This window comes from Muscardinus avellanarius, assembly GCF_963383645.1.
Source record: "Muscardinus avellanarius genome assembly, chromosome: 3".
Taxonomy (NCBI): domain Eukaryota; kingdom Metazoa; phylum Chordata; class Mammalia; order Rodentia; family Gliridae; genus Muscardinus; species Muscardinus avellanarius.
Genome location: NC_137788.1, coordinates 19,955,324 through 19,981,258, shown reverse-complemented (window position 1 = coordinate 19,981,258; position 25,935 = coordinate 19,955,324). Strand labels below are relative to the sequence as shown.

The window sequence follows — 25,935 nt, the reverse complement described above, 5'->3', positions numbered from 1 at the left end:
CCTCGCGCTCCCGGAGCCGCTCCTCTTCCCGAAGCTTCCGCTCCGGCTCCCGCGCCTCGAGCCGCTCGGCCTCCAGGAGTCGGAGCCGGTCCCGGCGGCATTACCGGTCGCGGTCTCGCTCGAGGAGGCGCCACCAGCGGAAGTACCGGCGCTACTCGCGGTCTTACTCGCGTAGCCGGTCGCGGTCCCGCAGCCGCCGGTACCGAGAGAGGCGCTACGGGCAGCCCCGGCGGCACTACCGGTCTCCTTCGCCCTACCGCTCCCGGAGCCGGTCGCGCTCTCGGGGAAGGTCGCATTACCGAAGGTCGTACTACGCGATCACGCGCGGGCGGCGCTACTATGGTTTTGGTCGCACCGTGTACCCGGAGGAGCACAGCAGATGGAGAGAGAGATCCAGATCCAGGACGAGGTCCCGGAGCCCGACGCCCTTTCGTTTAAGTGAAAAAGGTGGGGCATTTGAGTTAATAGAGGACTAGCCACAGTACATGAAGGCAATTTAGAAGTTTAAACCCAAGGCATTCTACCTCGGAGCTACGCCTCCAGCCCTACTTTTAACTTTAAATTTAAAAATTTTTTCTTTTTTGCGGTATTGGGGATGAGACCCAGGGGCATTCTACCTCAGAGCTACACCTCGCTAAGTAGCTGAGGCTGTCCTTGAACCGCCATCCTCCTTGTCTCAGCCTCCCAAATGCTGGGATTACAAGCTTGTGCCACCACTCCTGGCTCCTATATTTATTTTGAAGCACTTCTTACTAGGTTAATGAGAGTCTCGATATTGCTGAGGCTGTCTTTGAACTTGTGATCCTCCTGCCTAGGCCTCCCAAGTACTGGGATTACAGCTGTGCGCCACCAGGCCCAGCAGGAATGAATGCTTGCTTGCTTGCATTTTCTGCGGTACTGGGGTTGGAACCCAGGGACATTCTACCTCCGAGAGCTAACACTCCAGCTCTATTTTTTTAATTCTTTATTTTGAATCGGGGTCTCACTAAATTGCAGAGGGCCTAAGTAGCTGGGGCTGGCTGTGAACCTGCTATTTTTCTGTCTCAGCCTCCCAAATACTGGGATTACAAGCATGTGCCACCACACCAGCTAGGAATGCTTTTTTAGCCCCCCCCCCCCATGAGGTAGAGAACTTTGTTTACCTAAAGTTATATTTCACTTGAAGTTACATTTTTACATGTGAGGGATTAAAATGTATTTTAAGTAAAACAGTACTTATAATTCTTTCTTTCTTGGGGAACTGCTTTAGGATTAAAAAGTTTTGTTGCCTTTTTTTAGATCGGATGGAGCTGTTAGAAATAGCGAAGGCCAATGCAGCAAAAGCTTTAGGAACAAACAACCTTGAATTGCCAGCTAGTCTCAGAACTGTTCCTGTAGCTAAAGAAACCAACCATAAAACAGCTGGATCAAGTAGTGCTGCAAAGTTGGAGGTAAGTGTTCTAAGTTTATCAAAACAAGATCTTTAAAAAGTTAATACCAGATGATTAGCTATTTTTACTTACCTAAGACTACACTTGGAAAGTCTAGCTGTATATAATCTGCCATTAACAAAGTAGCAGATCTGACTGCTAGACATTGTTAACACCCATAAAATTGGGAGATTTTTATTTTCACCTGGTATATTTTTCATAATACCACGAATATATTGTTGCTGATACTTTGGTGGTTTCTGTTATCAAGATTTTCTTGATTGAAAACTCTTTTTATTCTGTCTTTTACAGACAGTTATCTGTAGTTGTCATTTGCAACATTATGTTCCCACAGATCTGTACTCAACATCAGTATAGTTTATCTGCTTTATTTCTGTCTTATAGAAATCATGAATGTGGTCTCCAGACAATGATGAAGAAAATCTCTTGGTAATTGATACATGGCCTAAAGCATCAGAGGTTTAACTAAAGTTTATGTTCACACACTAAAAGCTTAGTTTTGTGTTTGTAGTTCCATGTGCATGCTAGAATTTGGGACAGGTAACCATTTGTCTAAGGTATTAAAGACGATTTTTAAATAAGCAAAGGTACACTTTGTAATGGTGGGGCATCTGTAGTAGAGATGTCCCGTTCATAATATATGCGATATATTCCAGATAATTTGAAAGATTACAGAAGAGGAGGCCTGCTTCACTTGCAGATAAGTTTATTAAAATTCTCCAGAAATGTGCAGGATGTACATTTGCAAATTGCACTGTACTTCCAAGTTATGTGAAATCTAAAACTTAAAATTGGTAGCTTTCAAAGATTAAGGTATAAATTGATAAAAATCAGTTAAGTAAGGATAACCTGTCTGCATAAACCTGTTCTTGGGACCCAGTTGTGGATTTGCTAAGTATTAGAAGACAAGCTCTTAGCTCAGCTACTTGTTCAAACAATTAGGCACAATTGAAACTAGGCATTTTGTACAATGGCTTTATTGGTATCAGGGAAATAAAGTCTTTATGGGAAATGTGCCCTTAGCCCACTATTGAATCAGTTTTGCTATGTGGAACACACAAGTTTTCAGTTTAGGCTAACTAGTGTTGAAATCAACTTGTATCTACAACTAAGTTTATATTATAATGTGCTGCACTGAGCAGTTTTCTGTTTAGGCTGTTAACTATATGGTGATAAAATCAACTTGATTTGTGTCTACAACTAAATTTATGTACAATTGGGCTGGCTTTAATATGATACTTAGATGCCGGGCATGGTGGCGCACCCGTGTAATCCCAGTATTTGGTTTGTGGCCAGCCTCAGCTGCTTAGTGAGGCCTTCTACAACTTAGACCCTGTTTAAAAATAAAGATTAAAAATAGGACTGGGAGTGTAGCTTGGAAGTAGAATTCCCATGTACAATTCTACATGAATCAGAATTCCTTGATTCAATCCCCAGTACTGGGGGGGAAAAATACAAGCCAAGGGTATATTTTTAAAAAATCTATTCTTTCTCTTACCTGTCTAGCTGTCAGAAAAACTAACTGAAGATGGAACTAAAAATCTCAATGAAAAATCTCAGCAGAGAAACATAGCTTTTAGCTCTAATGTAAGTATATCCAAGCATTGATCACTCAGAAACTGAATTTAGACTGTTAAATTGCATTGGGTAGGCATTTATTATATCTTTATGTTGATTTAATGCTTGCTAATCCTCTAAATAAAAAAAGCCTTTTTTCCTTCTTTCTTGTGGTACTAGGAATTGAACCCAATCTCTGAGCTATGTCCTTTTTTTATTTTTTATTTTTTGGTATGGAGAGTTGAACCCAAGGCATTCTACCTCTGCTGCAGCCCCCCCGTAGTATTGAGAATATAATCAAGGGGCATTCTAACTCTGAGTTACACCCCAGCTCTATTTTTAATTTTGTTTGTTTGGAAACGGCCTCACTAAGTAGCTGGAGCTGGCTGGCCATGAACTTATCTTCATGCCTCAGCCTTCCAAGTACTGGGATTATAAGCATGTGCCATCATGCCTGGCTTACTCAAATATTTTTAAAAGGAAGTCTTAAAATACTCTTTAATCAGAAAGTTCTAAAGTAAGCCAGGAGGCTGAAAGATCAAAATCTGAACATTCATACCCTGTCTTTAATTCTTTTCTAATAGTTTATTGGCTTTACATCTTGAATCGAGTTGCAGATGAGGTTTGCGCTTTGTGTTTAGTTGATAATGGTTCTTAAGTGGAACTATTTAATATCAAATGTATTATTAAGCTGGGCATGGTGGCGCAAGCTTGTAATCCCAGCATTCGGGAGGTGGAGACTGGAGGATCACAGTTTGTGGACAACCTCAGCTACTTAGGCCCTTCTCAACTCAATGAGATCCTATTTCAAAATAAAGAATAAAAAATAGGACGAGAGGGATGTAGCTCAGAGGTAGAATGCCCCTGGGTCCCATCCCCAGTACTGCAATATATATATATATATATATATTTACAATGCATCTGGGAAACTGACTTTGTTTATTGTCTTACAGAATTCTGTAGCAAAACCAATACAGAAGACAGCTAAAGCATCTGCCGAAGAGCCTTCTTCAGGATCACCAAAAATAGATAAGAAAAAAAGTCCCTATGGCTTATGGGTACCTATCTAAATGAAGAAAAATAATGGCTAGCTGGGCATGGTGGCACATGCTTGTAATTCTAGCATTTGGGAGGCTGAGACAGGAGAATCATGGTTTATGGACAGCTGCAGCTACTTAGGCCCTTTGCAACTCAGTGAAACTCTATTTCAAAATAAAGAATAAAAAAATAGGGCTGGGGTTGTAGTTTAGAGGTATAATACCCCTAGATTCCATCCCTAGTACTGGGAAGAAAAATATAAAGGCTAAAGTTGCACTTTATTGCAAGTTACTGTTTATAGCATTATCTTGTTTGTAAAGGATATAAGTACTTAGGAAAATATTAATATTTTAGGTTTCTCTTGAAGATAGGAGATCACAGATGGACCAGCAGTTACAGGTGGGAGTTTTGTAAATACTTGTAAATATTGTATGATATTTGTTGTGTAGAAGTGAAATTTGTAAGACAGAGTGAACTGTGTATTTTATATATTAATAAAATGTTTTTATTCTTTGTGTATTTCCTAGTCTTTTTTTTTGTGTGTGTGTGTGTGTAGTACTGGGGATGGAACCCTTCTAGCTCCGGGCTACACTCCCAGACCTATTTTGTTTGGTAAAAAGGGTCTCTTAAGCCAGCATGGCTGGCTGCCAACCTGCATGATCCTCCTGTCCCCACCTCCCAGGCATGGGGAGTACAAGGGTACGCCACCATGCCTGGCTTTCCTAGTCTCTTCAACAAGCCTTGATGGAGGTTGTGTGTGACGGGTTGGGAGGGAGGGGGCAAGTAAGTACCGGGCGGGAGTCCTGTGGCCCAGGAAATTGTCTTGGGGCACCCATAAGGCAGGTAAGAGGTTGAGAAGAGGCCCAGGAGGGAGAGGTTGCTAAGGTGCCCTGGTAGAGTGAACTGGGAAGGGAGAGGCTATTGGTACAGGAAGAAGCAGGGCAAAGGAGGGAGAAGGGGAGGCCAAAAAACTTTCTCATATCAAATCTAGGAACATGTATTAACATCAAAGGGCTCATAGACCCTGTTACCTGGGAGCTTTCTAAGAAATACTGAGTAACAGTTGGATGTGACCGTGTACCTTGTAATCCCAGTATTTGGTAGGCTAAAACAGGATTGCAGGTTCACTGCCAGCCTTGGAAACTTGGGCCCTCTGTACTTAATGAGACAGTATTTTTTAAATAAAACAATAAAATGGGGCTTGAGGTAAAATGCCCCCAGGTTTCATTTACAGTACCACCCAAAAAGAAACTCAAATTTTAACCTTAGAGCTACTAAATTAACAATTGTGTTGGGATTTACTGGAGATTGAACCTAGAGGTATTCTACTTCTGAGCTACATCCTAAACCAGATTGTGTAATCCCAGTATGTATCACGTATGTATCACCATGTTCTGTTAATTTATTGTTTGGAAATCCCTTAATGGTGCTGTAACTGGAAAAGGACGTTATATAGTTTTTTTGTAGTACTAGGGGTGGAACCCAGGAGCTTTTTATCTCTGGGCTATACTCCCAGACCTATTTTATATATTTTTATACTTTATTTGGAAACAGGGTCTCACTAAGTTGCTGGGAGCCTCACTAAATAGCTGAGGCTGGCTTCGAACCTGTGTGATCCCCCTGTCTCAGTCTCCCAAATGCAGGGATTATAAGCATGTGCCACCACGCCCGGCTTTAGTATATATAATCTTAAAAGTGAACATATTTTATTATGAACCAAAAGATCTAGACAGCTGGTCTAAATTGATTAGGTTTGTGGACAGCCTCAGCTACTTAGGTCCTCTGCGATTTAGACCCTTTTTCAAAATAAAAAAAAATAGGGCTGGGGCCTTGTGTGGTGGCACACACTTGTAATCCCCTGCTTGGAAGGCGGAGACAGGAGGATCAAGCAGGTTGGAAGCCAGTCGTGCTGGCTTAAGAAACCCTGTTTCCAAATAAAAAGTATATGTATATATATGAATAGGTGTCTAGGAGTGTAAACCCGGAGGTAGAAGGGTTTCCAGGAACCCCAGTACCCCAAAAAATAAAAAAATAAAAATAAAAGTTTACCAAAAAAATAAGGCTGAGGTGTAGCTCGGTGGTAGAATGCCCCTTGGTTTAATTTTCCAGTTCTGGGAAAAATAAAAGGGCTGGGGATGTAGTTCTGTGGTAGGATGCTTCTGGGTTCAGTCTCTAGTACTAATACACATTCCTAATAACCCGATTATCTCTCTAAATAGAGCAATAGAGCATGCTAAAGCCGGACATGGTAATGTGCATGCTTGTAATCCCAGCATTCAAGGTTCGCGGACAGCCTCAGCTGCTTAGGTCCTTTGCGACTCAGACCCTGTTTCAAAATAAAGAATAAAAAATAGGACAAGGGGTATAGCTCAGAGGTAGAATGCCCCTTGGTTCCACCCCTAGTACACACACACACACACACACACACACACACACACACACACACAATCATGCTATGTAAATATTTCTGCACTTTGGAGATCTTTCTAAATATATAGCCATGTGTGGTGGCACACACTTGTAATCCCCCTGCTGGTTCGCTGGCTTAAGAAACCTTGTTTCCTTTTTTTTTTTTTTTTTTTTTTTTTTTTTTTTTTTTTTTTTTTTTGGTGGTACTGGGGTTCCTGGAAGCCCTTCTATCTCCGGACTACACTCCCAGACCTATTTTTACATTTTTTTTTTATTTGGAAACAGGGTCTCCTAAGATCCTCCTGTCTCTGCCTCCCAAGCGCGGGGATTACAAGCGTGCGCCACCACGCCCGGCTAGAAACCTTGTTTCCAAATAAAAATATAAAATAGGTCTGGGAGTAAAGCCCAGAGGTGGTAGGGTTTCCAGGAACCCCAGTACCACCAATAAATAAATAATAAAGGATATAGAGAACTTCCTCCTTTTTTTGCAGTATTAGAGGTGGAACCCAGGGGCATTCTAACCTCCAAGCTACACCCGCAACCCTATTTTTTAATTATTATTTTTTTTGCGGGGCTGGGGCTGGAACCCAGGGGCATTCAACCTCCGAGCTACACCCCCTGCCCTATTTTTTATGCTTTATTTTGAAACTGGCTCTCACTGAGTTGCAGAGGGTCTCACTAAGTAGCTGAGGCTGTCCGCATGCGATCCTCTAGTCTCAGTCTCCTGAATGCTGGGATTACAAGCATGCGCCACCACGCCCAGGCTTTATTTTGAAACGGCATTACTAAGTAGTGGAGGCTGTCTGTGAACCTTGAGTGCCTGTCTCAGCCTCCCAAATGCTGGGATTACAATCATGGGGCACCATGCCTGGCCCCATTTTTTCTTTTGCTACATAACATTCCAATGAATACCTTTTTTTTTTTCTTTTTGTGGGTCTGGGGATGGAACCCAGGGGCATTTGACCTCTGACCTACACCCCCTACCCTATTGCTTATTTTTATTTTTTTTGCGGTACTGGGAATGGAACCTAGGGGCATTCTACCTCTGAGCTATACTCCAATCCCTCTTATTTATTCTTTATTTTGAAACAGGGTCTCACTGAGTTGCAAAGGGCTTCACTAAGTAGCTGAGGCTATCAGTAAACTGCGATCCTCCTGTCTCAGCCTCCTAAATGCTGGGATTACAAATGTGAGCCACTAAGCCTGGCTTTATTCTTTATTTTTGAATCAGGGTCTCACTAAGTTGTAGAGGGCTTCACTAAGTAGCTGAGGCTGTCTGCAAATCACAGTCCTCCCGTTTCAGCCTCCCGAATGCTGGGATTACAAGCGTGCGCCACTACGCCTGGCTGAATAGCTTTTTAAAATTAGGCTTTTGACAAACATTTGTTGCTATTAACAAAAAAAGCAGAAATAATCTCATAAATCAATATAGTTGGGCGTGGTGGCCCAGGAATATAATTCCAGCATATGGGGGGCTGAGATAGGAGGATTGCTGTTAGCAGACAGCCTTAGCTACTACTTAGGCCCTTTGCAACTCAGTGAGACCTTGTTTCAAAATAAAGAATAGGTCTGTTGTGGTGATGCAGGCTTGTAATCCCAGCATTTGGGAGGCTGAGACAAGTCAATATACCTATATAATATTACCTATAGAATGAATTTTTATAAATGCCTTTATAATTTTTATATGTATTACCAAATTGAAGCTAGGAGTGGTGGTGCATGCATGTAATCCCAATATTTGGGAGGCAAGAGGAGGACTATAGGTTCAAGGCCAGCCTCAGCAAGTTAGTGAGGCCCTCAGCAACTTCAAGACCCTGCTATCAGGGCTGGAGGCATAGCTCAGAGGTAGAATGCCCCTGGGTTTAATTCCTAGTACCACCAACAAAAGAAAAAAAAAAAAACACTAAATTGTCTTCTATAGGGGTTAGAACAATTTCTCCTATAATTCATGTTTCTTTGAAGTCTTATCAACCAATGTGTTGTTGAACTTTTAGATTGTGTTACGTTGCTGAGGATTGAACCTTGGGCTTCCCAAATGCTAGTGCTCTATCACTGATCTAAGGTAGGACAGAAAAATATTAGGTAGAAAGTAGACTAATTGGGAAGGAAAGAAAAATACAGTTTTAAAATGAGCTGGGCTTGGTGGCGCATGCTTGTAATCCCCGCACTTGGAAGGCTGAGACAGGAGGATCCCACAGGTTCGAAGCCAGCCTCAGCTACTTAGGCCCACCACAATTCAGTGAGACCCTGTTTCAAAATAAAGTATAAAATAGGTCTGGGAATATAGCCTGGAGGGAGAAAAGCCCCGGATTCCACCCCCAGTACCACATACAAAATAAATAAATAAAATAAAATAAAATGAGGAAAGTTCCTAATCACTTAATTCCATCCTATAGGGTGTGTTCTGTTTTGGGCAGAAGCCTCAAAGAGCCCCACACCCTTCATCCCAATGGCTCCTCTCCCTATCTGAGATGCTTAGTAAACAAAACGTTCAGGAGGAGGACAAAACAATTTGGACACTAGCTGCCCACCACATCCAGTTGCCAGGGGAACCTGAAGGTTAAGAGGAACTCCAGGCCTCCCTTGTGGGACCTGTGTCTGCCCCCTTTATAGGGGTTTTATAAAAGAAACCACCTCAGAGACTCTTGGCTGGATGCTTCCCACCTCTTGTTTTTTGTTTTTGTTTTTGTTTTGTGGTCCTGAGGGTGGAACCCGAGGGCTTTTCTCCTCTGGACTATACTACCAGACCTATTTTATACTTTATCTGGAAACAGGGTCTCACTAAGTTGCTGAGAGCCTAAGTAGCTGAGGCTGGCTTCGAACCTGTGCGATCCTCCTGACTCAGCCTCCCAAGCGCTGGGGTTACAAGCGTGCGCCACCACGCCCCGCTTTCTACCTCTTAAGATGGCCTGTCTTCCCCCTCAAATCTATCACTTTTCTAAATAAAACCTGTCTTTTCTATGACCGCTGTGTGTTGAAATTCTTTTCTGTTAAGTAAGCCAAGAATCTTACAGAATTGTCATGTTTTCCTATTATAGATATACACCACTAGCCTACAAACTTAGAATTTTGCCCCATTTTCCAATTCCAAAATATATTGACAATAACCCCCTGAGGTTCTGGTGAGAATAACATTACATTTATAAACTCATTTGAGATATTTCGGTGACACTGTATTTTTGTGGTTATTGTCTTCCAACCAGGAAATAGATTATTATTCACTTACTCAGATTTAATTTTGGGATACTTCAGATTATTTGTTTATATTTTATACATTTGGGCTGGGCGTGATGGTGTATGCTTGTAATCCCAGTATTTGGAGGGCCGAGACAGGATCCCAGGTTTGAGGACAGCCACAGCAAGTAGTGAGACTGTTTCAAAACAAAATAGGGCTGGGGGTGTAGCTCAGTGGTAGAATGTGGCTGGGCTCAATCCCCAGTAACTAACACACAGTTACACATTTGGGGAGTTTACATTTTCATCTAACTAATAGTTCAGAAAACAATTTTCACATATTTCACTTTTGCTTTTATCTTAACTTTAGTACTTATTATGGCTGTTTCCCCACTGGACATATAAGAGTAAACAAAGCCAGGCGTGGTGGCGCACACTTGTAATCCCAGCACTTGGGAGGCTGAGACAGGAGGTTGGTCAAGCAGGTTCGAAGCCAGCCTCAGCTACTTAGTGAGGCTCTCAGCAACTTAGTGAGATCCTGTTTCCAAAAAAAGTATAAAATAGGTCTGGGAGTATAGCCCGGAGGTAGAAAGCCCCTGGGTTCCATCCCCAGTACCACCAAAAAAAAAAAAAAAAAAAAAAAAAAAAAGTAAACAAGATTGGACCAGCCCTACTCTCTTGCAATTAATGACAGACAAGAAGCTGGGTGTAATCCCAGTACTTGGAAGGCTGTGATAGGAAGATTGCAGGTGTTGAGATGATCCACAGAGACACCACCAGACTTCAAAGTGCCAAAGAGGTCGTTTATTACAAAATTAGGAAATAGAGAAGAAAAAGCAGCATACCTTGGGGCACACCAGAGAGCCTGAAAATGGAACCCTGACTCCCTGTCCATCCCTGGCCTTTAAATAGGTTTATAATGCTGTGTCCTTATCAGTGTTTCCAAGGCAATGGGCCAGTGAGTTCTTTCTTAGCCAGGTGGTGCCTCTTTGCCTTTGACAGTGCACCTACTAAGTGCAGAAGTCAATAATCTACCTGGTCTCCGCCTCTATTGTATTAGACAATAGGTTGCTCATCAACTCTGGATGCTTTGAAGTAGCACACGGAGTTTACCTTTCCTATGCCCAGGCCAGGTCACAAGAGGAAGTAAACAGGGGCACTGATTGCCCCCTATGTATTTTTAGAGCTAAAAGCTTCAATTGTCTCTAGGGCTGTTAAGGCTAAAGGCCTTAATTGCCTTTACATGCTTACTATAGTTCAAGCATTAGAACTAAGGGGAGAGAGACACTGCAGTGAAAGTCCACTGCCTCTCCCTGCCAGAGCCTACACAGCACCCACGTCTGACGGCTTTTTACATTTTGGAAATTTAATACCAGAGCAGTTTTCCAATACCCGCACATAGGTTCAAGGTGAGCTTTAGCAATTTATCAAGACCTTCGGCAACTTGGTGACACTCTGTTCAAAATAAAAAGGGTTGGATGCCAGGCGTGGTGGCACACACTTGTAATCCCAAAGGCAGAGACCGGAAGATCGCGGTTCGAAGACAGCCTCAGCTACTTAGCGAGGCCCTTTGCAACTCAGACCCTGTTTCAAAAACTAAAGACTAAAAAGTAGGGCTGGGGGCGGTGTAGCTCGGAGGTAGGGTGCCTCTGGGTTCCATCCCTAGTACTGCAAAAAAAGGGAGGGCTGGGGGTGTAGTTTGGGTTAAATCCTTAACACCAAAAATAAAACAAGCGAAAAATGTCTTATACCATAGAAAGGCCTAGGTAAGACAATTCAGGAAGACCTGCTCAAGCTCCGTGTGAACGGAAAGCACTTGGTGCTCCTGGAAAGAGCAAGCCAATTCGGTGATGCCGGCCCCACCCCAGGCGGGCCCTTCTCTGCAGTCCTCTGAGGAGCCCCTCACCACCCCTTCCTCCCTGCCTTCAGTCGTTTGGCAGCCTTCTGCAGCTGCGCAGGACCCTGCCCAATGGAAGCAAACCAGGAGTGGTGGCCCATGCCTAGAGTCCCAGTATTTGGGAGGCTGAGGCGAGAGGATCACGGGTTCGCGGCCAGCCTCAGCAACCTTGTGAGGCCCTCTTCAATTTAGTGAGGCCCTGTTTCCAAATAAAAAGAAAAAATAGGGCCTGGGGAAGCCGGGGTGGTGGTGGCGCACGCTTGTAATCTCCGCGCTTGGGAGGCTGAGACAGGACTGCACAGGTTCGAAGCCAGCCTCAGCTACTTAGTGAGGCTCGCAGCAACTTAGTGAGACCCTGTTTCCAGATAACATGTAAAATGGGTCTGGGTGTATAGCCCGGAGGTAGAAAAGCCCCTGGGTTCCACCCACAGTACCACCAAAAAAAAAAAAAAGGGCTGGGGGTGTAGATCGGAGGTAGAAGCCCCCGGGTTCGATCCCCCGTACCTAAAAGCCCCGGCTGAGGCGGGGTCCGAGGACCCTGGATCCGGAGCCTCCCGGAAGGGGCGGGGCTTGCGGCCCGCCGCCTTTGTGGGCGGGCCGGCCCCGGGCGGCGGAAGTGCGTCTTGTTGCCGGAAGTGGGAAGAAGGGTGTAATGGCGGCCGCGACTGAAGTCGAGGTGAGTGCTGTCGGCCCTACCCTAGGGATCTTGTTGGTGAGAGTCAGCGGGGAGGCGAAGGCCGGAGATGGAGGCGGGCGTGTGGGGAGTCTGGGTCCGGGCCCGAAGGCCCGGGGCACCGAGGCCCGGTCTGCGGCCGGGAGGCTCCCGGGTCTGTCGGCGCCCCCGGGCCTGGCCTGGGCGGCCCCGGAGAGCCCGAGCCCGCCTGAAGCCCGCGCTCCTCGCCGCAGGTGTCGGCGGGCGGCGCGGAGGAGGAGCCCTGCACCGCGGCGGAGGAGCTGGCCGCCCAGAAGCGCGAACAGCGGCTGCGCAAGTTCCGAGAGCTGCACCTGAAGCGGGTGAGTGGCGGGGTGGCCGGCTCAGACCTGTCACCTGTAGAGGGAGAGAAGGCGCACAGCGGTCCTGACAGGCCGTGGAGCTGACTCATCCGTGAAGTAAAACATCCTTCCCTGTGGTCCGCAGTCATTGCCGCATATTCAGAACATTAAAAAATACATCTGTGCGCTCAGTGGTGGGGTGTGAGGCCCTAGGTTCGATACCCAATCATCACAGCTCTGGAAATTAGAAAACGTGGATTCCTGGACTAACTGCCATTAACCTGTGATCCAAGAAAGATCTAACTTAAACTTCCCTTACGATGATGTACTTATTTTATTTTTTGCAGTTAAGTTTAAAATAGATTCCTAGTAGCCGGGCGTGGTGGCGCACGCTTGTAAGCCCAGCATTTGGGAGACTGAGACAGGAGGATCGCGGTACCCGGACAGCCTCAGCTACTAGTTAGTGAAGTCCTTTGCAACTCAGTGAGACCCTGTTTCACAATAAAGAATAAAAATTAGGGCTGGGGGTGTAGCTCGGAGGTAGAATGCTCCTGAGTATCATCCGCAGTATCACAACAACAAAACAAAACAAAAAAATAGATTCTTAGCTGGGCATGGCGGCAAAAGCCTATAATCTCTATGCTCAGAAGGCTGAGGAGGAGGATCACAGATTTGAGGCCAGTCTCAGCAATTAGACTTAGCAACCTAACAAGACCCTGTTTCCAAATTAAAAATAAAGTAGGGCTGGGGTGTAGCTTGGAAGTAGAGTGCCCTGAGTTCAATTCTTAGACCACAAGGGGGGGGGGACATTTTAGTATTAGTTCAAGTAGAAAGTGCCTTTCATTGGTTACAGTGTAAACTATTAAAATGTGTGTTTTTTGTTTTGTTTTGTTTTTTTTGTGGTACTGGGAGTGAAACTCAGGGACTTTCTACCTCCAGGCTATACCCCCAGACCTATTTTATTTTTTATTTTGAATCAGGGTCTCACTAAGTTCCTGAGGCTGGCTTTGAAACTGTGATCCTCCTGTCTCAGTCTCACATTTATCAGGATTACAAGCCTGCTCCACATGTCTGGCCTTAAAATAGTTTAAATGGAGGAGGACTTGGAAAGGGTTAGAGATATCTTGGAAGGTATTAAAGCCTCCAAACCCCCAATTGAGGCTTCTTTTTTGACTTAATTAAGACTAAAAGAGATTTGAAAGTAGAATATCTTTCAGTGTCACTGTGGTGTGGCTGTCCATTTCAAGGCACCACACAGATAAACGAAGACAAAACTGAGATTAACCCTTAGGAGTGTGGAACAGTAAGTCAGTGCAGCCCAACACTTTTTTTTAAGCTGTATACCGTATTTGGTTGTTGCTTTGCTTAACGTCATCTGATGGCTGTGCGTTGCTCTGAGGGTAAAACGGGACGTTTGTCACTGTGTCCTGCCTGACCACACTCAGAGAAGGCAAGGTGGTTTGAGTTTGTTTCATGTGCCATCTGGCTAACTCTTTGTTTTGTGGCTTTAGAATGAAGCTCGTAAATTAAACCACCAGGAAGTTGTGGAAGAAGATAAAAGACTTAAATTACCTGCAAATTGGGAAGCCAAAAAGGCTCGTTTGGAATGGGAACTGCAGGAAGAAGAAAAGAAAAAGGTCAGGAACTACATTGTTTTCGTAAATTGAGTTCTTCTGTCGTCCTTTTGTAATGAAACTGGAGAACATGATATTTGTCGCTTGGTTCTGGCTCAACTGCTGGAAGTGAAATCTTGACTCTTTTCTTCACCTGCTGCCACCCTCTGGGCGAGTTATTTATCCTCTGTGTACTTTTCTTATTTATAAAACAGGGACTATAATATTTGAATTATTGTAAATTAGTTGAGTTAATACATGCAAAAATATTTAAAACACGGTCTTTTTTTTCTTTCTTGCAGTACTGGGGATGGAACCCTGGGGTATTCTACCTCTGAGCTACACCCCCAGCCCTATTCTTTATTTTGAAACAGGGTCTGAGTTGCAAAGAGCCTCACTAAGTAGCTGAGACTGGCTGTGAACCATGATCCTCCTGTCTCAGTCTCCCAAATGCTGGATTACAAGTGTATTCCACCATGCCCGGCTTTAAAACACAGTCTTAATAGCTGCTAAAACACTCAATAAGTATCGTATGCTCCCTCATTATATACTAGAGCAGATTCCTAAATTTCTTTTGTATAATTATAATTTTTTTTTTTGTGTGTGTGTGTGGGTCTGGGGATGGAACCCAGGGGCATTCTACTTCCGAGCTACACCCCCTGCCCTATTTTTTATTCTTGATTTTGAAACAGAGTCTCACTAAGCTGTGGAGGGCCTAAGTAGCTGAGGCTGTCTTCAAACTGCGATCCTCTGGTCTCAGCCTCCCGAATGCCGGGATTACAAGCCTGGGCCACCACGCCCGGCTGTATAATTATAATTTTTTAAAAGGTTTTACTTAAACTCTTATTAGGTCTTTCTTGACTTAGATGGACTCATCACTTATATCATAATTATAGATACTGTCTCTGTTCTTTCTAGGAATGTGCTGCACGAGGGGAGGACTATGAGAAAGTGAAGCTGCTGGAGATCAGTGCAGAAGATGCAGAAAGATGGGAGAGGAAAAAGAAGAGGAAAAACCCCGACCTGGGATTTTCAGGTGACCCTACTGAACTCAGCTTCACCGACCATGGCCCGTGGCTATTAGATAGGCACTGGCCTCAGTGTTCCTGGTTTAAGGGAAGGATGTACTCCTTCGTGGTATGTTCTCGTAAGAGCCTAAACCCAAGGAAAACGCAAATATGTCTCAGAGGGCACAACCGAAACAGGCTGTACTTTAGTCAGCTGGATCCCTCTACTCTTTAGGGTGGATTTAATCAAAGCTGCTGCTGCTGCTTTTTCTTTTTTGCAGTACTCCGGATTAAACCCAGGAGTATTCTACCTCTAAGCTACACCCTCAGGCCTAATTTATTCTTTTTTCTGAAGCAGTCTCACTAAGTTGCGGAGGACCTCACAGGTTGCTGATGCTTGCTGAGAACTGTGATCCTCCTGTCAGCCTCCCAAGTACTAGGATTACAAGCCTGTGCCACCACGCCAGGTTTATTTTCTATTTCTTATTTTGAAACAGGGTCTTGCTAGTGTGCTGAGAATCTCACCACTTGCTGAGGCTGTCCTTAAACCTGTGATCCTCCTGTCTCACTTCCCTGGGATTAAAGGTGTGCACCACTTGCCTGGCTTCAAAATCTCTTTATTAGCCTATTTAAGGTAGAGGTTATGCTTAGAAGCCGGGCGTGGTGGCGCACGCTTGTAATCCCAGCACTTGGGAGGCTGAGACAGGAGCATCGCACAGGTTTGAAGCCAGCCTCAGCTATTTAATGAGGCGCTCAGCAACTTGGTGAGACCCTGTTTCTAGTAAAATAAAATTTAAAAATAGGTCTGGGAGTGTAGCTCAGAGGTAGAAAGCCCCTGGGTTCCATCCCCAGTAGCAAAAAAAAAAAAAAAAAAAAAAAGTTATGCTTAGATTAGTGTCTAGTGCATGTATTATTTAATAATAATTTAGTTTTAGCTAGGCATGATGGTGCACACCTGTAATCCCAGTACTTGGGAGGATGAGTCAAGATAATCACAAGTTCTGGGACAGGCTAGCAGTGTAGCAAGACTCTTAGCAACCTAGCAAGACCCTGTGTGAAAACAAAAAAATAAAAAAAGGGATGGCGGGGTGTAGCTCAGAGGTGGTCCACTCTGCCTTCAATCCTCAATAACCGCTCCACACACACAAATATATTTTCTCTGAATAATAATGCTCTGATTATTATATAATTTTAGATTATGCTGCTGCTCAGTTGCGCCAATATCATCGGTTGACAAAGCAGATCAAACCTGATATGGAAGCATATGAGAGACTGAGAGAAAAGCAGTAAGTCCATAGGCTTAATGCAAGTCCTTTTCATCCTGGGGGCTTGGATGCACACACATACATTCAGTGCACTGTGATGCTGAGGTGGGGAGGGTCTGTTGGCAGCACTCACCTGTTTACTTCCTAGCAGTTAAGCTAACTGCCTGGGTTTTCTTTTTTTTTCTTTTTCTTTTTTTTTTTTTGGTACTGGAGATGGAAGCCAGGGCCATTCTACCTCCAAGCTACACCCCCACCCTATTTTTTATTCTTTATTTTGAAACAGAGGTGTGCCCCATGACACCTGGCTGGCAGTTTAGTTTGAAATTTGAAAATGGAGCATTTTTTAAAAAGTCTGTTTTACTCTTTTCAGTGGAGAAGAGTTTTTCCCAACATCCAACAGTCTCCTTCATGGGACACATGTGCCTACCACAGAGGAGATTGACAGGATGGTCATCGATCTGGAGAAACAGTACGTACTGAGTAGAGCAGCCGGAGTGTGACAGGCTCAGTGATGAGTGGCCTCTGCGCCCGAGTGAGGCGCGTAGACGGGGAGGGCCTTGCTCGTCTCCAGCCGGTGTCTGCAGTAGTTGTGGAGATAGACAAAAGCATGGGCCGAGTCTGTGAGTTTGGAATAGAGACACAAAATATGGAGGAAACTTAGCTTTCCGGCACCGTGACAGAGCGCCCAAGGTAAGCACGTTGTCAGGAGGAAAGGCTTATTTTGGCTCAGGGTCTTGTAGGTTTTAGTCTCTGATCATTTGGTCGCCCCTGCGGGCCTCACTTCTGAAAGGTTCTTCCACCTCCTGGTAGTGCTGCAGGCTGGGACCAGCCTCCAACACGTGGCCCTTTGGGCATTCACGGTCCCAGCTGTGACAGTGGTAATGGAGGGAGAAAGGTGTAAAGAAAATTCTTTTACCTCCCAGCAACTCCCCCTGCTCTATTTTTATTCCGTTATTTTGAAACGGTCTCACTGAGTTGCGGAGGGCCTCACTACTAGGAAGGAGCTAAGGCCGTCCTCAAACCGCGATCCTCCTGTCTCAGCCTCCCCAGTGCTGGGATTACAAGCTGCGCCACCACGCCCGGCTTTTGTTTCTTAATCTTGATGGGGAGGAATGCTTTAGAGCAGATGAAGTCTCGTGTAGGAGTTAGCGCAGGAGTTAGGGCGTGCGGAGTGTTAAGAGTGGACACACACTGCAGCGGCGGCTGTGGTTTACGTAGCCATCGTGACAGTTATCTTCGGAGTCACACTTCACTTGTCTGGCTCCCGCTGATGTGTCCTTGCCCTTTTCGAAGCATTCTGGAGACGAGGTGGTGTCGACGAGTTTCCTAGTTCATACCTGAGGTGGCGCTGCTCATTAGCAGCTTCAGCCTGAAATCGAGGAGCACCGAGCTTATCTCCCCAGCACCCAGCACCGAGTGTCTTGGTTCGTTAAGATAAGAAAAATGGGAATTTTAAATTTATTATTTTCTCCCCTCAGAATTGAAAAACGAGACAAATACAGCCGAAGACGTCCTTATAATGATGATGCAGATATCGATTACATTAATGAAAGAAACGCCAAGTTCAACAAGAAAGCAGAAAGATTCTATGGGAAATACACGGCTGAAATTAAACAGAATCTGGAAAGAGGAACAGCTGTTTAACCCCTTTAGGAACTGTTGTTAGAAGCTTGAGAATGGAGTGAAAATTTCTGTTAATGAATTGATGTTCTCTCCACAGTTTTATCAGTAAAGCAGACAATGTAGTCTGTGCCTTTCCGATCTGCACTTCAAAATAAATGTTTTTTTCTATCCGTATTCTTCCATGTATATATCCACATTTTTGTGCTTGGATATAAGACGTATTTCTTGTAGTGACGTAGTTTTGTAAAAATCTACTTTGTATAAATCCTAATTATATTATTTTTCTATGTATTTTAAATGTGTGTAATTGTTAATCCTCAGAGCCTTTTGGCCTAAGATTGCTAACCGTATACACAGACACTCATTCTGGCTTTGGATATTGTGAATTTTACCAAACCAGAGCTGGGCTGTGGGACCGTCGGGGTTTAGGACGGAGAAGGCGGCAGCGGGACCCGCAGCCCCACAGTCCAGCCAGGCCGTGTGTGGGGCCCAGGAATGGCCGAGCTGTCCTCCCAGGAATATTGACCATGTGTACTTCCCTTTTTAAAGAGTAATAAAATGCTTTGGAATAGAACCCTTACTAAAACTTTATCATTTAAACAAATATTTGTGTAAATGTAGTACAAACATACACCATGCTTTCACTCTGCAAGCGTTAAACTTTTTTTTTTTTTTTTTTTGGTGGTGCTGGGGATTGAACCCAGTGGCATTCTATCTCTGAGCTATACTCCCAGCCTGATTTTTTATTCTTTTGTTTGAAACAGGGTCTCACTAAGTTGCGGAGGGCCTCAAGAAGCGGCTGAGGCTGTCTGTGAACCCAGATCCTCCTGTCTCAGCCTCCTAAGTACTGGGATTACAAGCATGCGTCACCGCACCCGGCTCCTAAACCATTTTTATTATGGGATGTTTTATTTTTGTGTGGTACTGGGGATTAAACCCAGGAGCATTCTATCTCTGAGCTATACCCCCTGTCTTTTTTTTTTTTTTTTAATTTTAGAATAGGGTCTAAGTAGCTGAGGCTGGCCGTGAACCTTCAATCCTCCTGTCTCAGCCTCCCAAGTACTAGGATTTCAAGCATGTGCCACCATGCCCAGTTCTAAAGGACATTTTATTTTAGAAAGGGGAGGGGCCGTAGCTCAGTGGTAGAGCACTTGCTGAATATGTATTGGGCCCTGGGTTCGATCCCCAGCACAGCAAAATAAACTGGTACATACGGCATCCCATATACCCCGTACCTATGCTCAACATCAGCAGCTCATGGTTAGTCTTGTTTTACTTTATGACCTTTCTCCAAATTCCCATGTTATTATTTTGTACCATGTTATTTTGAAACAGTTGCTAGGTTGCTGAGGCCCTTGCTGCTCTCTGCAACCCCGTCCTCCTGCTCCGATCAGACGCGGCCTGGAGCGGTCACCGCTGTCCGATGCGGAGGTGATGGGGCGAGAGGCGGTGCGCGGTAGGAGCCGGGCGCTCCGCGTTGCTCAGCATTGGCCCTGGCCCTACATGTCACCTCGCACCTTCCTATTTTTTATTTCTTTTTTAGAGGTACTGGGAATTGAACCCAGAGATATTGTACCTCTGTGCTATACCTCCAGCCCTACTGAACTTTTTTTTTTTTTTTTTTTTTTTGTGGTATTGGGGTTCCTGGAAGCCCTTCTACCTCTGGGCTATGCTCCCAGACCTATTTTATATTATTTTTTATTTGGAAACAGTCTCTCAAGCCAACGTGGCTGGCTTCGAACCTGCGCCATCCTCCTGTCTCTGCCTCCCAAGCATGGGGATTACAAGTGTGTGCGCCACCACACCTGGCCCTACTGAACTTTTTCTTTAAAAACAGGATCTTGTTAAGTTGCTAAGAGCCTGGCCTAATTGCTGAGGCTGGCCTCAAACCTGGGATCCTCCTGTCTCAGCCTCCCAAGTACTGGGATTACAGGCATGCCTGGTTTTCACCTTCCTACTATTTGTTGAATAAATTTGTGATCTACACACGTTTGTTTCAGGACAAATGTTAGCAAATTGTTACATATGTAAATGTCAATAGTGGTTTTTTTTCCCTTCTCCATTCTAGAAATAAATAGTAGAAATGGAGCTGGGAAACCGTGTTCGGTGGCACATGCCTGTAATCCCAGCACTTGCGAAGATGAGCTCAGGTTCCAGGCCAGTGTGTGGTAACCTAGTGACCATGTTTCAAAATAAATAAAAGCCAGGCTTGGTGGTGCAATCTTGTAATCCTGGTACTTGGGAAGCTGAGACAGGAGGACTGCAGGTTTGGGGTCAGCCTTAGATACTTTGGCCCTTTGCAACTTAGTGAGACCCTGTTTCAAAATAAATAAAATAGGGGTGTAGCTCAGAGGTGGAATGCTTCTGGGTTCAGTACCCAGTTTCACCAAAAAAAAAAAAAAAAAAAAAAAAAAAGGCTAGGAATGTAGCTCAATCCCTACTACAAAAAAAAAAAAAAAAAGCAACAGGAAGGGAAGAAATAGTTACAGTAGTAATAACAAAAATTATGATATTTAGACACAAATTTTATGAGAAAACACAAGATCTATGTGAAGAAAATTATAAGCCAGGCATGGTGGTGCAAGCTTGTAATTTCAGCATTTGGGAAGCTGAGACAGGAGGATTGTGTAGGTTGGAAGCCAGCCTCAGCTACTTAGGCCCTTTGCAACTCAGTGAGACCCTGTTTCTAAATAAAAAATAAATAGGGCTGGGGATGTTGCTTGGAGGTAGAATGCCCCTGGGTTCCATCCCCAGTACCACTAAAAAAAAAAAAAAAAAAAAAAAAAAAAAAAAAAAAATATATATATATATATATATATATATATATATATATATATACACATATATATTTGAAGAAGTCAACAGGAACCTTTGAACCCAAATGGTAGGGCGTGGTGGCAAACGCTTGTCATCCTAGTACTTGGGAGGCAGAGATAAGAGGATGGCAGGTTCAAGGCCAGCCTTAGCAACTTAACTAGACTCTGTTTCAAAATTAAAAAATAGGGCTGGGATTTTAGCTCAGAAGCAGCATGCCCTTGGGTTAAATCTCCAGCCACACACGTACGCGCGCGCGCACACAAACACACACACACACACACACACACACACACACACACACACACACACACATGCCATACATGGAACAGCACTTTCCTCTTTCCTAAGGGGGAGAAGACAAGGTCAGCCTTTTGACAGCCTGCTGTTTCCTTTAGAGAACCCGCAGGCTGTGTCCCCGGTGAGGCCGAGCAGCCGAGGGTGCCCGTGGCTGAGATAGAGCTGAAAGTGGAGGACCCTCTGCGGGCCTCTGCTTCCTCCCTGCGCAGTGCTCTTCTCTCCAGGCTCCCGCCGCCTTGGCGCGCAGGGCGCCCGGGTCTTAGGCTCAGTGCTGACCAGCAGTGAGGAGAGGGAGCTCCTCCTTGGGGCTGCAGAGAGGACCATCTGGAAGCCACCCTTAGAGGGAATGGTGATCCGCACTCACAGGTGGCCGGAATACTGTCCCTATTTGGCAGAATGGGAACTTCTATAATTCATGGGGATGTCAGGCCTGCTCCACGACCCTAACACGATACTGACATCATCAACTCAGAGGAAACATTAGCTGGGCGTGGTGGCGCACCCTTGTAATCCCCGTGCTTGGGAGGCTGAGACTGGGAGGATTGCGGGTTCACGGCCAGCCTCAGCTACTTAGGGAGGCCTTCTGCAACTTAGTGAGACCCTGTTTCAAAGTAAAGAATAAAAAAGACCAGACTGGGGGCGTGGCTCAGAGATAGAATGTCCCTGGGTTCCACCTCTGGTACATAAAATAAAACAAAATATAGAATAGGGCTGGAACTGGGTGTGGTGGCATATACTTTTAATCCCAGCATTCGGGAGGCTGAGACCCATAGGATCGCAGTTCGCGGACAGCCTCAGCTACTTAGTGATGTCCTCTGCAATTTAGGGAGACCCTGTTTAAAAATAAAGAATAAAAAATAGGGCAGGGGGGTGTAGTTCAGTGGTTGAATGCCCCTGGGTTCCATCCCCAAACCCACAAAAATAAAATAAAATAATAGGGCTGGAGATGGAGCTCAGAGGCAGAATGCCCCCGGCTTCAGTCCCCAACGCGACACACACACACACACACACACACACACACACACACACACATGCAACAACAACAATAAAACAAACACAAAGGCAAACAGTGATTTGGGCTTATGGTTTTGGAGGTTTCAGTCTGTGGTTGGGTGAACGCAGTTTTTGGGCTCATGGTGGCTGGGAAATGAAAGAGAGACAGAAAGAGGAAGAAAGCAGGATCCCATTATCTCCTTAAGCACATTCCCCAGAGACCTATGCCTCCCACTAGGTTCCGCTCTTAAAGGGCCCACCACCTCCCGGTCTTGCCACAGGCTGGGGACCAAGACTTTGACACATGGGCCTTTGGGGGACACTTATCCAAACCATAGCAGGGGGCATTGGATGGAATATTGAGTGGGTTCTGGCTTCAGTAGTGGAGAACAATCAGCCTGTAGGGAAACATGATTTGGGTCTTGCCAAGCACAGTTTAAAAAATTTTTTATTTTTTTTGTGGTACTGGGGATGGAACCCAGGGGCTTTCTACCTCTGAGCTACACCCCCAGACCTATTTTTTATTCTTTATTTTGAAACAGGGTCTCACTGAGTTGCAGTGGGCCTCATTAAGTAGCTGAGGCTGGCCTTGAACCACCACCTTCCTGTCTCAGCCTCTCAAATGCCGGGATTATAAGTGTGTGCCACCATGCCCAGCTGCCAAGCAAATCTTAAAAGAACTGAGAGGATCAAATTGTTCCCAAGAAATTTAGCTGCATTCAAGAACAAAGGTCAGTAATAACGATAATGTCATTATTATTATTATTTTGGTACTGGGGATTGAACCCATGGGCATTTTTACCTCTGAGTCACACCCCTGGCCCATTTTATTTTTTATTTTGAAACAAGGTCTCATTAAGTTGCTGAGGCTGTCCTGGAACCTGCAGTCCTTTTGTCTCTGCCTTCCAAGTACTGGGATTACAAGTGTGTACCATCATGCCCGGCTTTCACCTTAAATATTACCTTTGGTTTTAGTCTGGGGATTGAACCCAGGGACATTCTACTTTTGGTCTTCACCCCAACCCTCTTTTATTTTGAAACAGTCTCACTGGGTTGATGAGAGTCTCACTACTTGCCGAGGCTATCCTTACACCTGGGACCCTTCTGTCTCAGTCTCCCAAGTACTGGGATTACAAGCGTGCAGCAACATGCCTGGCATTATTTGTTTATTTTGAAAAAGGGTCTAAGTTGCTTAGAGTTTTTCTAAGTTGCTAAGGCTGGCTTCGAACCTGCAAAGCTACTATCTCAGCCTCCCAAGTACTGGAATTCCAGGCATGCACCATACAGCGGGGCTGGAGACTGTGCCTCTCCGCCAGCCTCGCTCTGGAGCTGCGAGGGCTCTGGGTGCGTTTAAGCTGCGCTTCCTGCCGGTCTCTCCTGCCGGCCTTAGCGGCTGGCTTTGCCGAGTGGTGCTTTGCAGTGGGTCGGCCTTGTTCTCTGGGGCTCACTTTAGATACTCATCAGCTATGCAGAATTAATTTTTCTCTCTCCGTGGGCTGCTTTTCCAATCTAAAGCAGTTAGAGTCAAAATCCAGTGTGTGGGGCGTGACAACTACTTGCAGAAGCAGGGTCTGAGGACCAGGCAGCAGCCCACCTGGCTTTTTGCAACAGCAGAACCAGTACTTAAGGTCAAAGCATTAGATACCAACAAAAAAGCAAATAAAAAAAAAATCCCAACAAGAATAAAAAAGTTCTTATCTTTAGGAAATGTTAACTGGGTATGGTGGTGCACGCTTGTAATCCCAGTACTTGTGAAGCTGAGACAGGAGGATCACAGGTTCAAGGACAACCTCAGCTATTAAGTGAGACCCTGTTTCAAAGCAAAACAAAACAACAACAAAAGGATTTATATAAATAAGAATATTTATGTAAGATTTATTTATTTATTTATTTATTTATTTATTTATTTATTTATGGTACTGAGATGGAACCCAGGGGCATTCTACCTCTGAGTTACACCCCTGCCCTATTTTTTATTATTTGGAAACAGGGTCTCACTAAGTTGCAGAGGGCTTTACTAAGTAGCTGAGGCTGGCCACGAACCTGAGATCCTCCTGTTTCAGCCTCCTAAGTACTGGGATTACAAGCGTGTGCCACCACGCCTGGCTTCCTATTTTACTTCTTACTTTTTTTTTTCTCTTTTTTTTTTGCAGTACTGGGGATGGAACCCATGGGCATTCTACCTCCGAGCAACAACCCCAGCCCTATTTTTTATTTTTCATTTTGAAAGTAGGTCTCATTGAGTTGCAAAGGGCCTCACTAAGTAGCTGAGGCTGTTTGCGAACCACAATCCTCCTGTCTCAGCCTCCCAAATACTGGGATTACACCTGGCTATAAATAAAATTAGAAGCCCGGCGTGGTGGTGCACGCTTGTAATCCCGGTGCTTGGGAGGCTGAGACAGGAGGATCACACAGGTTCGCAGACAGCCTCAGCTACTTAGTGAGGCTCTCAGCAACTTAGTGAGATTCTGTTTCCAAATAAAGTATAAAATAGGTCTGGGAGTATAGCCCGGAGGTAGAAAGCCTCTGGGTTCCACCCCAACACCACCAATAAATAAATAAATAAATAAATATAATAAAATAAAAATAAAATTAGAAAAAAAAAGGCTGGGGGTGTAGCTCAGAGTAAAATACCTCTGAGTTCAATATCCCCACTATCACTCACAGACATACTCATACACACAAAAAAATGTGTACATGTGCGTGTGTGTGCGTGTGTGTGTGTGTGTGTTGGGATGGGGCAGAAGTGTGTGTTTCTTAGGCTGGAGAAGAGAGATGCAAAAACACCCAGCCGTATCAGAAATATGCCCAGAACGCATAGAGCGTGCTCATCATATCCATAGAAGGGCAAAATGTGAAGCATGTACAATATACCACAGTTTTTAGAAAATCCTGATTGGCATTTCTTATTCTTATCAATATAAGCTGTCAAATAGAGACAGACTATTCATCTCCTGCTGCTTGGAGGCTGCAAGCGGAAGAGGATGGAAGGAAATCAGGCGGGGCCATCAGACAGCCATCATGGCTCCCGTGGGGCGCCCCCTTGTGGAACCAGAGAAGCATGATTTCAAAATCAGTCTATTTTATTTATTTATTTACTTTTATTTATTTTTTAAAGAAACCAGTTTATCCTATAGTTTTAACCTTTTTTGTCTGTGGTACTGGAGCCTGAACCCCGGGGTTATCCTACCTCTCAGTTGCATCCCAGCCCTATTTTAAAAAAAATTTTAAACCGTGTCTCACTAAGCGGCGGAGGGCCTCTCTAACTTGCTGAGGCTGGCCGTCAACTCTCGATCCTCTGTCCCAGTCACCCAAGTACTGGCATTACAAGTGCGTGACACCATGCCTGGCTAGTCTTAAATTTTTATTGTTTTTATTTTTATTTGTTGATAGTGTAATAAAATGAATAAATAAAAGAGGGTCATGCATGAGCTAATTATAACATTGTGTTATATCCTTATAAACAAGGATGCCAGATAGGCAATTAGCAGTGTCTGTGACAATAAAAATCAGTCATAATTTTTTTTTTTTTTTTTGGTGGTACTGGGGTTTCTGGAAACCCTTCTACCTCTGGGCTACACTCCCAGACCTATTTTAATATTTTTATTTGGAAACAGGGTCTCTTAAGCCAGCGAGGCTGGCTTCGAACCAGTGCGATCCTCCTGTTTCTGCCTCCCAAGTGCGGGATTACAAGTGTGCGCCACCACACCTGGCAAAATCAGTCATAATTTTAAAGCCTAATCAGCAAGCCAGAGGCTTTGTTATGGAGACTTAAGAAAAAAAGACTTTTTTTGTGGTACTAGGGATTGAACTCAGGGGCAT

At 44.6% G+C, this 25,935-nt stretch overlaps 2 protein-coding genes across 2 annotated transcripts in view; both read left to right on the top strand.

Annotated features, from left to right (window-relative positions):
• Window positions 1–4,057, top strand: part of RSRP1 (arginine and serine rich protein 1) — a gene marked incomplete at both ends in the record, with an annotated part of 4,145 nt that extends 88 nt beyond the window's left edge. The window contains 4 exons of the mRNA XM_080692851.1: window positions 1–447; window positions 1,279–1,430; window positions 2,937–3,017; window positions 3,941–4,057. The exon at window positions 1–447 is cut by the window's left edge and continues 88 nt beyond it. Coding sequence (XP_080548977.1) covers window positions 1–447; window positions 1,279–1,430; window positions 2,937–3,017; window positions 3,941–4,057 — 797 coding nt within the window. The remainder of the gene's footprint in view (window positions 448–1,278; window positions 1,431–2,936; window positions 3,018–3,940) is intronic.
• Window positions 4,058–12,157: 8,100 nt separating this feature from the next.
• Window positions 12,158–18,027, top strand: SYF2 (SYF2 pre-mRNA splicing factor; the record flags this gene model as incomplete). The annotated part of the gene is made up of 7 exons (XM_080690962.1): window positions 12,158–12,181; window positions 12,412–12,519; window positions 14,010–14,135; window positions 15,030–15,147; window positions 16,314–16,404; window positions 16,754–16,852; window positions 17,862–18,027. The coding sequence occupies 7 exons, from the start codon at window positions 12,158–12,160 to the stop codon at window positions 18,025–18,027; spliced, it is 732 nt and encodes a 243-aa protein (XP_080547088.1).
• Between the last annotated feature and the right edge of the window lie 7,908 nt (window positions 18,028–25,935).